Below are 15,351 nucleotides of genomic sequence, written 5' to 3' on the forward strand. Positions count from 1 at the left end.
ACTCACGTCTAATTCATGCGACTATTAGACTGCCCCGGCTAACTCCGTTGAGTTAGACTGAGCGTCTAATTTCATTAGACCTGCGTCTAACTTAATGCGAATGGGGATCAAAATTGGTCTAATGAACCTCATTAGATCCAAGTCTAATAACATGTTGTCTTAATACACCTGTATCAAAACACATAAATTATTTCATCATCAAAATATCATTGGGTAAATTATTTCAACACTTAGTCAAAATAATTTGACCCAACAATTTCCCCCTTTTTGATGAAGAAATTGCAAACCTGCATACATACAACATAACATGCATTCATCCAATAAATAAACAAACAACTTGTTCACTTACACCAACCATTCAAAATAACCAGTATTCGAAAAACTTATAAAAAACCATGTTCATTAAAGTTTAAACAGAGTAAAAGAAGAGAGATCATTGTTCTTCCCTTTTTACTCGAGGATCGGTTGGACTCATTTCCTGCCCGGGAAGCATGTTCATGAAGTGAGGATAGCCGCAACCACCACGACCTCCTGCATTTGATCTTCCTCCACGCTCAACAACGCTTCCACATCCACCTTGATCAGCATTAGACAACCTAGTCCGGCTGCCACCATTTCTTCCACCACGCTCAGAACCACTTCGACCACCGCCTCTCTTGGTTGGCCTAGGATTATCATCAGAAATTGTGGCACGCCTGGATCTGGTTCCGGTTGCTACGCCATCGTTCCTTCTGCTAGACTCACCTTGAACTGGTCGAGGTTGAGTACTTTCAGCATTGCCGAAGGCATCTTCCTTAGCTTGAAACTTCCTTGCGAGGTTCTCGGCAAAAGCTTGTCGTTCATTGTCATTTCTACTCATGCACCCTTGCATTTCTACCAGCTAATTCTTCACCTAGGCGAATTCATCCAAAGTTTCCTTGTGCCGTTCATCATTGTTGTGACTCTCAATGTCAAACAGTTCAGTGTGATGGCTGAGGCATTTTTGTTCAAACTTTGAAAATTTTACATTTGACACATGGGTCTCATACGTATTCATCTTCAGGGTCTTATCCAGCTCGGTTAGGATTTTGAACATATTGCTGAAGTTTGCTCTATCTTCTTCCCTGGATATCATTGACTAACACATGGTCTTCTGCATTGAGGAAATCATAGACCTCATTGATTTTATCATTTTATCTCTTCTATCAGATGGACCTTCATGGGAAGACACTTCTTCAGAATCAACAACCATACTTTGAATAGGCTCAAAGTTTGTATGAACCTGTAGGGATTGCTCAGGCTGATGAACTTCAGCATCCTTAGCTGCTTTCTCTTGTGCCTCTTCATCGTCAACTTCTCTTTGTGCCCTTTCGAATCTTTCGAGCAAGCTTCCAGAATAGTGACGGGGAGTGGTTATGTTTTCGTGAACACTTCCCACAACACCTTTCGTAAATAAGTAGGTCTTAACAAATTTGGGTTGCTCATCCTGTTCCTCCTCAGACGAGGGACCTTCTTCTTCATCACCTTTTTCTTTAGAGGGTTCCCCCTCAGTTCTTGCAGTCTCTGACTGAGTTGCCTCAGCTAGTATTTCTTGAACACCCTCTGTTCTTGCAACAGGGGTTATAATCACATCTTCTTCATTAGGATCTTTCGAAGCCTCCTCAGCTACAACTTCCACGATTCCTTCTTCAACATTTGTTACAAGAGCTTGTTTAGGCTCTTGAACATTCACCATTGCTTCATCTTCATTGGGAAGCTCTTGAACAGGGTGATCTTGAATGCGTCTCTCTTCGGTAGATAGGGTCCCGAATTCGATCAGGAGAGTAGCATCAGATTCATCGGCATTTGGAATATCCATGTCCTCTTCTACATTGAGCGGTTCTGCGCCAAAGCAATCGACGCCATGAATATATCTGGAAGTAGCAGAAACATAGCCTTCCAAGATATCATTCAATTTCTTTAGCACTTTGGCTTCAACAGCAACTCCTTTTGCGTCAGGGTTGAAGTTTTCTTTTCTGGCTTCATAAATTGGAAATAGAGTTTTCCCAAGAATGCAAGCTTCCACCAACTCTCTTTTGTTCAAAGCTTCATCCACATCTGAAGTTCTTGCCCACTTCAGGATCTTCTTCTCGTTTGCCACTCTTTTCTTCCATTCTTTTGTTATGGCAGCATTGGACAGAGAGTTCATTATAGCTAGAGGACAACCTCTCAGTACGCTAGGAATCATAGATTTCTAATTTCTCGGATGAAAGAACCTTTACTTGATCCAAGTTCAGATCAACGATTCCTCTTGCTTCAGACACCTTCTCTGGGGCTTGAAGAGAAGTAGACTTACCTTTTCCAACAACCTCTATAGGTTTTGGAACAGGTCTTGGTTCACCAATAACGATTCCTTTTGCTCCTTTCCTGACCCACAATAGTTCGAAGGCCGATTGAGGTCTCAAACAGAGCTCAACAGGAAGATCTTTGCAAACGATTTTTCCAACCACCAAGGAATTCTTGGGAGCAAGAATGATGGGTTCACCAGCAGCAAGGGTAGGAACAACACCTTGTTCTGGTATGGATGACTCTGTAGCACCGACGGCTACCTGATCAGATTGGGTAACAGGGGATTCCGCCCTGTTAATAGATTCAACAATTGGACCACCTGACTCAATAGCAGGCCCTTCAGTAGATTCTCTGAGAGGAGAGAAAACAGATTCAGCTTGTTCCACTTCGGAAACAACCAATTTTGGCACAACAGCCAAAGACTTAGAAGACTTTACCTTAGCGTATTTAGACGCACAGGGCGCCTTTGTCTTCTTCTCCTTTGAGGCACAGGACCTCGAAGGTTTCCTCAGGAAAGTTGAGGGAGTGGATAAGGATGTCATCGGGGTTGCAACAAGTACGCCTGGACCTTGCTTTACCCTTTAATCGACAGATTCCGTGTCCTTCTGACTTGGACTCTTCATGTTGGAGGAACTGGCCTCCGATTCATTCACGGTTCTGGTTCTATTTGCCCCTATTGACACAACAGAAGCAAAGGGCTTCGATCGAGTGGAAGGCCTTCCACCAGTCTGAAAACTAGAGGCCCCAGAAGCAGACTCTAGGTTGTTCTTCACTCTAATTAGAGTGCTGGCAACCGTAGAAGCGGTAAAAACTCTTGCAGAGTTAATTTGCGTTGGTTCACCGACAGGAACCCCCAAGAATTTCAACAGATGGCTCAGTTGAGCCGCATAAGGGATACTCTCCTTGCTACTCTAGTAGATAGAGTAACACAAATTCTGGAACAGGGTATGACCCCAGTTCACTTGGATTTCCTTTGGAGATGGCGCACATATAGTCAAAGCGGTCTTGACTACAGAGGTTGAACGAGCCGAACTTCCCTTGCAGCGCCTTCGCCACAACGTCATTTAGGAAAATAAAGTGGGGCTTGAATACCTTCTTATATCCATTAACATGGATTTTGGAACCATCAGCAGAGAAGGAAGTCTTCATTTCCTCCATGACTTCAGAAGAGAGCACCAAATCGAATAGATGGCCCTCCGTTGGAAGTTTAAAGAACTCCGCATACACCACTTCATCAAATGAGATCTCTTTACCATTAACGGTTTCTACGATGGAATCATCCAGCATAACCGCCGTTTTGAAGAACTCTCGAACTTCATCTTCATAGAAGATGAACAGTCCGCCCAGATACTTCCTCAACCCAGAATATTCTAGGGTTTGGAACATCTTCACCACCTCCGGTTGATCATAGGAGTACACCGATGGAAAGTCCACCTGCAAAGTACAGTGACAGAGCGTGATTTTTTTCACCATTTTGAGAGAATGTGAATCGATACGATATTTCAGAGAGTCTTAGTGAGAGAAATGCAAGAAAACTAGGGTTCTTTGAGATTTCGAGAGATTGAAAGTTTTCAAAATCATGCAGGAATATCCTTATATAGATGAATCATAGAAATATTGAATAACCGTCTATTCTAGGGGTATGGCCCATTAATAAATGTTAGACGTCCTTTTTCAAAAAGTAATCATTAAAAATGAGGGTATATTAGTCATTTTCTTTAAACTTGATAGACACGTGTCTTCATGTTATTAAGAGATGACTGTTCGATATTTTGAGCGGGAAAAGTAGATAACTCTCAGCGTGTGACAGCTGTCCCTGATCAGTCTAATCGGCACGTAGTTAGACGTTTTTCTTACTTCACAAATAACACAGCGTCTATTAGACGGATGAGTGTATTAGACGCATACGTCTAATTCCGTGTACATAATCAATCCATCTAATGTTTATTAGACATGTACATCTAATTCCGCATGAACACCACGTGTTAGACGTGTGTTTATTAGACGTGAGCAGCCTTTTGCTCAAGACGTAAAAATGTCTAACATCTATTAGACGTGTCCGTCTAATTACATAGATATAAAATCTCAACATATAGACTTAGATGTATGAATTGTGAGCAAAAATACGTCTAAGTACACACTTTTTTCTTTTAGACACCCTTGTCTAATTAGACCGATTAAGAATATTCGTCTAGAGAATATCTTTATTTCCAAAGAAATTTTTCTTCTCAAATTTATAAACAATTTTTGTGATCCAAAGACCAAAAAGAATTTTGAATAACAAAAAAAAATATTCTTCCAGAATGGCAAGTGCCATTGTTGATCTTCTAGGCTGTGTACTCAGATGAGTACTCTTCTAGCTTCCTTCCTGCTATCCTTCTGCATCACATACAAAATAAACTATTTACAAATCTTGGTACCCATACTCAATTGGGTCCTCGATCAATTAGTCCTTTAGGAATCCATATTTGAGTTATTTTGATGGATTTCCCATTTGGTGTTGTGATTAATGCATAAGATTTTGACTTAGCAGATGACTTCCTGCTAGCCACTGATCTTTTAACTTTTGAAGAAGGTTTTCTTTTAAAACTCCTTGACTTAGAGTCAGGTTTTAAGTTACCATACTTATTAGCCTTTTCGAGCTTATTCTTAAGCCAGCTAACAGTTGGTGGAACATAAACTATTTCATTTTTAAAAGCCAATTCTTCATGAATAGGATCAGATTCAATGTCAGTCATGCTTCCTTTGACAAAACTTATTGGCTTAAGTTTGTCATTTGGCGTTGACTTTTTGCAGGACATGTTAGGATCATTGTCATCAAATCCCAATCCGGATCTAGATCCAGCAGGTTTCAACATGCTGATCTGATATCTGACAGCATCACCAGACCTTGTCCATGCACTAACAATGTAGTTCAGTCTCTTGTTTTCAGATGAAAGATTTTGAATCTGTTCGTTGAGCATCTCATTTTCCGATGAGATCTCTTCAATTTTCTTTTCAAAAACATGTGACTCTTCCTCTTTAGACCGATTTGGTTCATTTAAATCTGATGAATATTTAGTTTCATTTAGAGATTCTGCTAGCTTTCTGTACTCGATGACCATTTCATCTAGTGCAGCTACCAGTTGTTCCCTTGAAAACCTTTCGGAGGAGAAATTAAATACCTCAGTTTCCTGAGTTCCTTCCTCATCTTCTCTGGACATGAAGCAGGCCACGTCTTCTTCATCACTTTCACTAGATGAGAAGTACGAGCCACGGCTGCTTCCTCTACTCTTTCCGTCACCGGCCATAAGAGCCTTCAGCTCTTTTCCATCTTCCTTAGCATCTTCACGCTTTGGCTTCCGGCATTCCGATGCGTAATGAACTTTAATACCACAGTTAAAACAAGTAACATTAACTTTAGATTTTCTATTATCGTTAGAATTTGAAGAGTTTGAGTTAGAGTTGCTCTCCTTCATGAAGTCGCCAAACTTCTTCACAAAGAGAGACATGGCATCGCTGCTCAGCTACTGAGCTTCCATCTTTACGTCCGGAGTAGTTGGTGGCTCTTCAGCAGTCACCAACGCCTTGGCAATAATAACGGACGAGGGTTAATCTTCTTCCATTCTACAGTTCAGCTCGAACTCGTAGGCCTTGAGGTCAGCGAAGAGATCAAAGAGAGAGATCTTGTTCAGATCCTTGGATTCTCTCATCTCCATAGTCTTTATGTCCCATTCCCTTGGAAGAGCGCGCATGACCTTGATAGCAAGCTCCCGGTTGCTATAGGTCTTGCCTAAGATTGACAGAGAGGAGACGATCTTGCTGAATCTGGTGTCGAAATCGTTCATTATTTCACCAGGACACATTTTGAAGCTGTCGAACTGTTGAGTGGCAACCATGATCTTGTTCTCCTTGGTTTGCAAATTGCCCTCACACAGTTGAGTGAGTCTGTCCCAGACCTCTTTGGCAGTGTCACATTCGATGATGTAGTTGAACATACTATCATCGAGAGATCTGTACAGAACATCAAGAGCCATGTTGTTGAGGTTGTTTTGCCTCTTTTCTTCAGCAGTCCAGTCGGCCTTCTCCTTATCAATCTTGATAGGACCTTCTGTGACAACGCTCCACATGTCATCATGAAGAGAAGAGAGATGAGCACGGACTCTTTTCTTCCAAACAATGTAGTTTTCGCGAGAGAAAGTTAGAATGGCTGTAGCACTGGAATCTTTGGGTATGTTCGACATTTTTCAAGAAAGGCTTGAGAATAGAAACAGGGCTCTGATACCAATTGATAGGATCGGCTTTATCGATAGAGACGGGGGTCTGGCTAAGGATGAAGGCTTATGAAAAACGGTTTGAAAGAAATCTTGTTAAGGATTTAATTCGCTTTATATTCTATGCAAACTTGTGTAAACACTTGAAACAGATTCAAGATGGAATTGTTTACTTGGGTTTGAAGCACAAGATGAAATATGAAAAGATGAAATAAAATGAAGAACACAGCAGTTTGTTTATGGATGTTCGGAGAAACTCTCCTACATCACCCCTTCTTCCAACCACCGGAAGGATTCACTATATGATGAGAATCAAATACAGTTTACACTTAGCTCACTATTGAACAGAACACTTTCTGTTCAATTACAAGAAGATGAAGAATATCACTCAGCTAATGGTGTTTTTGATTCTTTCTCTCTCTCTCGATTCACACACAGTACAATCAGAAAGAAGCTTCAAGAAAGTAAGTTCAGTAAGCAAGATGATTGAGTAGTCTCTCTCTGCAAAATCAGAATGCTTGTTCGTTTGTATTGGCTTGAGAACCGATGATTTGTCCGTTGCTCTAAGGATTGGTTAAATACTGATTAGGAGCTAACGGTCGAATCTTCAAGAATGACATGTGGCGCTCTTCCATTGGAAAGCATCCATTGTACACAGCAGACTCTGAGCACAAGGATCGTGGCCGTACCGAACTGGTAGTGCGCCGAATATTCCATCAGGGATGTACCTGCAAAACGGGTAATGTGAGGAAAATTCTCTTACGTGGCATTCCTTGATTGGATGCATATAGCTGTTGTACTAATCTTTACAGGAAAATGGAGCAGAAATAGGGTACAGTTATAGCACGTGGGTAGGAGAAATGCTAGATTCAAGCGTACTGCTTGAATAGAGCATTAGACGTATTTCAGTTAGATGGATCAGTCTAATGAAATAAGTCAACTCCTTCTGATGAAAAACGTCTATCAGACCGCCTGGTCTAATGTACTTAGACTTGCGTCTAATATCAATAATCATTAGACCGGTACGTCTAACTCCACTGAGTTAGACTACCACGTCTAATTCCGGTTCTACCTCAGACTAAACTGAAAGAGTTAGACTCACGTCTAACTTTCACTAATTAGACAACCCGTCTAATTATAATAACCATTAGACCGGTACGTCTAACTCCACTGAGTTAGACTACCACATCTAATTCCGATTCTACCTCAGATTAATCTGAAGGAGTTAGACCCACGTCTAACTTTCACTAATTAGACAACCCGTCTAAGTATAATAACCATTAGACCGGTACGTCTAACTCCACTAAGTTAGACTACCACGTCTAATTCCGGTTCTACCTCAGACTAATCTGAAGGAGTTAGACCCACATCTAACTTTCACTAATTAGACAACCCGTCTAATTATAATAACCATTACACTGGTATGTCTAACTCCACTGAGTTAGACTACCACGTCTAATTCCGGTTCTACCTCAGACTAATTTGAAGGAGTTAGACTCACGTCTAACTTTCACTAATTAGACAACCCGTCTAATTATAATAACCATTAGACCGGTACGTCTAACTCCACTTAGTTAGACTACCACGTCTAATTTCGGTTCTACCTCAGACTAATCCGAAGGAGTTAGACTCACGTCTAACTTTCACTAATTAGACAACCCGTCTAATTATAACAACCATTAGACCGGTATGTCTAACTCCACTGAGTTAGACTACCACGTATAATTCCGGTTATTCATTAGACCATCCATCTAATTCTTTACGTCTATTAGACTTACACGTCTAACTCCGATGAGTTAGACTGTACGTCTAATTCTATTAGACTTACGTCTAATTCCGTGTATTCATTAGACTACCCGTCTAATTCTTTACACCTCTATTAGACTTACAGGTCTAACTCCGATGAGTTAGACTGTACGTCTAATTCTATTAGACTTACATCTAATTTATGCAACTATTAGACTGCCCCGTCTAACTCCGTTGAGTTAGACTGAGCATCTAATTTCATTAGACTTGCGTCTAACTTAATGCGAATAGGGATCAAAATTGGTCTAATGAACCTCATTAGATCCAAGTCTAATAACATGTTGTCTTAATACACCTGTATCAAAATACATAAATTATTTCATCATCAAAATATCAGTGTGTAAATTATTTCAACACTTAGTCAAAATAATTTGACCCAACAACTTGGTAAAGATCTCAAAGATTTTATGATGATCTCCCGGTTATCATATCTCTTTCCAAGTGTATGTAGCTCGTTGAGTACACTGGTGAACCGATCATTGAATTCTTTCATGTTTTCTCCCGGTTTCATTTTGATGTTCTCATATTTTTGAGTTACCACCAAGATTTTGTTCTCCTTAGTTCTACATTTCCTTCAGGAACCTGAATGATCGTTTCCCAAACTTCCTTTACATTTTGACAATTTGAAATTTTGTTGAATGTGTTGTCGTCTATAACTTTGAAAATATGTCTCATGCAATGGTTGTCCAAGTTGTTTCTCTTTCGATCTTCAGCCGTCCATGTTTCTATTTCCTTATTAATCTTTATCGGTCCCTCCTTTAGAATTTTTCTTATCTCATTATCCAGCGTGATCAGATGTAGGTACATCTGTTTCTTCCAGCCGCTAAATGCCTCACTATTTAGCATCAATGGCTTTTCGCTGTGGGTCATGCTTCCCATCTTCTTCCGTTTATTAAGTGTTAAGATTCCTTCTCTGATACGACTTGTTAGGATCGGGATCGCAATAGGAGGACCGGGGTCCGACTTTAAGGGTGAACGCTTAACAACACAACACACACTAATAATAGTCTTGTTAGAGAATAGAACCGCTTCTTAACACTACATAAGCTGTCACAAACCTCTTGAACCGGGTTCAAGTGCAGAAGTGGTTTGTTTCAGCTTGAAGCAACACAGACAGTTCGGTTTGGAAGGTATTTAGAAGGAGTCGGTTAAGATGGAGAGAGGGACCGGTTCGGTTTGAGTGATTGATAATTCGGTTCTGTTAGAGTAACTTAGATGTTTCGGTTATGTTTGAATGAGTAAGCTGGAATATGAAAGTAAAGAACATGAGACATGATTTTATGGATGTTCGGAGTTTAATCTCCTACGTCACCCCTTTTTCTCAAACAGTGAGAAGGATATTGACTAAGGAATATTACACAACCACAACACACAATCCGAACGAGTCTTATTTACTGCTCGTCGGTTACACCACTCACGATGATGTAATCTAATACCTTTTACTCAATGGTAAAACAAACACACAATACAAAAATACTTTCGGGAATTTCAATCACTATTCGAGGTCGTGCGTAAGATCTTATGTTGCTGTTACTTCTTTCTTGTATAAACTTTTTGTAGTGATCTCACGCGTATGTTTCTTCGGCACCATGAGCTTCTATTTATATAGAAAATATGACAACGGTCATAATTTTCTCTCTCCGCTGGATTGGTCATCTGATGCCGCCCGGTCAGGTTCAGGTAATTGGTGCACGCTTTGTTATTTTGGACACTTGGCAGCCATGCACTTAGGTCGGCTTGTATTTTGGACGCATGGCATACATACACCGAGTCTGCCGCCTAAATCAAATGTTGCTTGTGGATTTAGATAAAAAGTTCATCATTATTTTCGTTGCATGCTTCTGATCCGAATCTTTTTTTCTTGTATATTTCCGAGAAATTTTTATATAATCATATTACGTCATCTTCTTAGATTCATCACATTTCAAAGTTTTCCGTTGAGCTTTATGATCTTCAATAAAGAAAGAGTCAGCCGGATGATGACACTTTTACTAGCCGGTTCGGTTGAAGGAGTTCAGTCGGTTTTACAAACTATGACCGGATCATTGAGTCGTGTACTTTAGCCGGTATGATGCGGCTTGATCTGTACCTGCACAAGAAGATTGAGATTGATTAAGTTCTTTGGCCGATTAAAAATTAACTTCCTTAATTTTTCTAACATAAGGAATGTTTAGTTCCAATTTTCAAAATTCAAAATTATTTTTGTAATTTTCGAACACTGGATATTTCTTCAAAAATTATCTTAACCAATGCTCATTTAGGATTTATGTTAAACCCTAATGCCTTTAGATGACTATTATTCTTCGGGAGTTTTCCTCCATAGTTATCAAATACAACACATACCAGCAATTAAATATCGTTCTTACAATATATTAAATAACGCTAAAACCTACGCATGCTTATGACCAAAATAATAATTGGTTAAAATTAAAACGATATGCAACCGATTTTCAAAAGGAAATTTTATAAAGTAGAGACCATTTTTAATGGATATAGATAGGGGTGTTCAATATTTGGTCTGAACCAAATATCCGACCGAATTCGAATTCACCGAATTCGAATTCACCGAATTCGAATAAACCAAATTCGAATTACATTTTCGGTTTTCGAATCAAATTTTAAACCGATTCGAATTTAAATACGGTTTTCGGTTTGGTTTCAAGTTTAGTTTTCAACTCGAAAACCAAACCGAAAACCGAATTCATTTTTATTATTTATTTTTATTAAATACTATATAACTTATTACATATTATATATTAAATTATCATGGGCCTCCTACTAAATCCCTACATTAAATTCATAATCCCTAATTTATTTTCCCCTTTCTCTAGTTGTCAACACCTCTCAACCGTCATATATTATCGTCGTCGACACTCTTTTACTTTCGTCGTTTAATTGTTGAATATATATTAGCGTTAGTCACTAAGCTAAGTTTGCGTGATTTATATTTTTTTTATAATTTAAGTCGATAATATATCTTTAACAACTTATTTATTTTGTTAACTCTTTTAAAAAAATTATCTTATGGGTAGGTGATGTTCTATATTTGGTCTAAACCGAATATCCGACCGAATTCGAATTCACCGAATTCGAATTTATTCAATTCGGTTCGGTTTTTGAATTTGCTTAAAAAAAATAATTCGAAGAACCCGAACCAAAAACTCGAATAACCCGAAAATCGAACCGATGAACACCCCTAGATATAGAGGACATAGTGCCAAAGTCCTTTCCCGAGTATCACCAAACTCGAATCAAAACAAAACTCTATCTAAAAATAAGTTTGTATAGATAGATAAACACTTTTTTTTAATGATTTTCAAAAATAAATTGGCGAATCTCTCTTCACTCATAAAAATTATTTCTAGAATCCAAGTATGATTACAACAAGATTAATTCATTTTGAATGTTGATTTATTATTTTTATTGTATGTAAATTCAAGTAGTATCTAGAATACTCTATAGAGATATATAAATAAAGAAGTTGTTTTAAGATTCTTCCTTATACTATCAAATCTTCTCATTTCATTCCTCTATGATTCATTTTTTATCTATCATTTTTTTCAATCATAATTTTGATGTACGTTTATGTTATATGTAGATATACAAAAAATGAAAGAAATATTGTATATTAATTATTAAACTTGTCTTCTTGTAGCATGAAGTAGAGGTTAATGGAAGAATTTCTCATTTCCTCAAATCAAAATCTAGAAGCCAAGATCAATCCCCACAAACATATTCGAAGAGTCCCCCACTCTTCATCTTGTAAACTTGTTTTTGTTAGTTATTTTATCTTCTTTCATTAACACTCTTTTATAATTAAGAAACTTTATTATTTGAAATAGGTAGAGAGGTACATATGAGAAATGATTTTATCAAGAATTAATAGGCAATAATTTTGCATTTGAGAAGAATACGATAAAGATTTTATGTGTTTCGAGGTTTAGAATATGTTGGATGTACCACTAATAAGTTAAATATTTATGTTGACTTATATAGACTAATTACAAGCTAGTAAGATTTCTCTATATTTGTGTTTGATATTTGCGAACATCAAACTCATGTACATCTTAATATAACTAACTTGTGATATCTCTATATAAAACAACATAGACATATAACTTACCATTAATAGTAAGTTTAATGTCTATGATGGTTTATATAGTGATATCACAAGTTATTTAGATTAAGATATAAATGGGATTGAAGTTCACAAACATCAAACAAAAATATAACAAAATCTCACTAACTTGTAATTAGTCTATATAAGCCAATATTTAAATATGTACATTATTATTAATACTTCCAACATACCATAAACCTCAAAACACATAGATACTTTAGCGTACTCTTCTCAAATGCAAAATTGCTGGCTATTAATGCTTGATAAAATCATTGATCATATGTGTCATCTCTCTAACTATTTTAAATAATAAAGTCTTTTAATATAATAGAATAGTGTTAATAAAAGAAGATAAATTAATTGACAAAAATAAATTGACAAAATGAAGAATGAGGGACTCTTGAAATATATTTGTTGGGGGATTGATCTAACTTCTAGATGTGGATTCTAGGAAATGAGAAATTCTTCCATTAACCTCTAATTCATGCTTCAAGAAGACAATTTTAGTAATTAATATACAAAATTTCTATCATTTTGTGTAAATCTACATATAATATTAATGGACATCAAAATTGTGATTGAAAAAAATAATGTAAATACAAAATGAATCATAGAGGAAGGAATAAGAGAAAAATTGAGAGTGTGAGGAAGAATGTTAAAACAACTTCCCTATTTATATATCTCTTTAGAGTATTCTAGATACTACTTGAATTTACATACAATAAAATTAATATAATATTTTTGATTTATTTCCATATATATCTTGTTGTAATCATAATTGGATATGTATAATATAGAAATAGATTTACATAATCAATTAAAAAAGACATAAATTTGTATTTGGATAGAGATGTAATTAATATTTTTTATTCATTTCCATATATATCTGAATATCTTATTGTAATCATACTTGGATCTGTGTAATATAGAAATGGATTTACATAATCAATTAAAAAAAACATAAATTTGTGTTTGGATAGAGATGTATTTAATATTTTTATTCATTTACATATATATCTAGATATCTTGTTGTAATCATACTAAGATTCTAGAAACTAATTTTATGTGTGTCATATATATATATATATATATATAAATATAAATATAAATATAAATATAAATATAAATATAAATATAAATATAAATATAAATATAAATATAAATATAAATATAAATATAAATATAAATGGTCCTTAAGTATTTAGTTTGACATACACGCGCTCACTTCAGCGAACGGGTATAGAAGAGGATTTTCATGGGTTTCGAGCATAAAGAAATCTCACTAGTATTTCTCTCACCCTCTTTTTCGCTAGGGTTTTTGAAGGCCGATTGAATTAGGAAGTCATCTCACATCTATTCTAGATGAGATATCCTCGATCTGCAGATGCTAGGTGATGACTTCAGAAGATGAAAACCTATGGTAAGGCCAATGTCTTTTTTAGTATTATTTTTTTTCATATTCCAATTTTTCTTTAGAGTTTTGGGCTATAGTTCTAAGTCTTAATAATAATAATTTGATTGGATTTGGGATGAAGATCGATGGTAAGGCAATTTTTTTTGTATTATAGTTTATAATCTATTGTTTATTTCCTCTTTTGGTCTAGGGACTAAGGTTCTTAGAGCACTGTCTACAATGCTTTGTGGAATGTATTGGTATGTTTGTCTAGATCCATTTCAATCCTCCTTTATATTCATACATTTTTAATTGTTCTCTCTCTTTTTATCAATGTTAAAGTAACAGTTCATTCAATTTCCACAAATTCTCCTTTATAGAAACTAATTCATCATTCTCTGGCAAGATGTGCTGTCAAAGTATTTTCCAAATATGAATATTCAAATGATATCTTACACTCCGTCAGACAAGAGGTTTGTGATAAACAATGACGTTCTTTTTTCTTTTAATGTTACCAATTTCTGGAGGATTTTCTAGTGATGAAGTATTTATGATGGTGTTTATTTTCTGATTTTCTGATTTGTTTGATTTAGAGAATGTTGTGGGTTAGGGATTCTAACTTAGACTCTTAGTCTCTAATTTGAATTATTGCTTCAAAGCCTCCATTCTCCTACCCATCTTTCTGATTTAACTTATTCTATGTTGGCAGTTGAAGTCCATCTCAGAATGCATAATTGCGATTTACAGATGGGGTAATACGTGGTCAAGCGTTGCAATGATGGTAATAATCTTTAATCATCACTATTGACATAGTAGTTTATATCTTTATTTTTTGATGAGGTAGATTACTTTATGTTTGCAAGTATATATAACTATGTTATTGATCTCTAATTATATTTTCGATAACTCAATATTATAAAAGTATAAAAGTGTCCATTTTTGTTGAAGGTTTCAATTCGGAATAATATAGAATATACAATTACATTTTTTCTATTATTAGGTATTTATATTATCTAACTTGGAAAGACATGGGAAAAACTTTATATGGCTTCTAGGGTAATTGTTGTATTGTAATTGAGAACCCTCAAGACATTATTGTTTAATCTGTTCGGCATTATGGACAAAGAGTAGTTTAGAAGTTTGTATAGTTCACATGTGCTCATGCAATTGTTGGACAGTGTACTCCTAGATCATTTACTGACTAATTTAAACATAATTAAGTGAGCCACGTCTTCTCATCCTAATCGATCCCATAACTAACCATTAGTATACTAATAGTTAATAATTTCATAATTTGTTATGGTTAGGATAATGTAAGAACATCCGAATTTAAAGGCTTTATTTTCATTACAGAATCCAATTATATGGGGGAAAAAGATTATAAATATAAATATAAATGATCCTTAAGTATTTAGTTTGAGGGTGACATACACGCGCTCACCTCAGTGAACGGGTATAGAAGAGGATTTTCA

General features: G+C 36.2%; 1 protein-coding gene across 1 annotated transcript; it reads right to left on the minus strand.

Moving 5' to 3' along the window:
* Positions 1-345: 345 nt before the first annotated feature.
* Positions 346-871, minus strand: LOC124930311 (protein nemuri-like). The gene is made up of 2 exons (XM_047470668.1): positions 483-871; positions 346-382 (listed from the first exon to the last, which is right to left on the minus strand). The coding sequence occupies exons 1-2, from the start codon at positions 869-871 to the stop codon at positions 346-348; spliced, it is 426 nt and encodes a 141-aa protein (XP_047326624.1).
* Positions 872-15,351: the final 14,480 nt, after the last annotated feature.

The sequence above is a fragment of the Impatiens glandulifera genome, chromosome 3 (genome assembly GCF_907164915.1).
Source record: "Impatiens glandulifera chromosome 3, dImpGla2.1, whole genome shotgun sequence".
Classification (NCBI taxonomy): domain Eukaryota; kingdom Viridiplantae; phylum Streptophyta; class Magnoliopsida; order Ericales; family Balsaminaceae; genus Impatiens; species Impatiens glandulifera.

Coding starts and splice junctions, on each gene's coding strand:
- LOC124930311 (XM_047470668.1), bottom strand. CDS start 871: ATGCAAGGGTGCATGAGTAGAAATGACAATGAACGACAAGCTTTTGCC. Junction 383..482: donor TTCATGAACATGCTTCCCGG/GCAGGAAATGAG, acceptor GTTTTTTATAAG/TTTTTCGAATACTGGTTATT.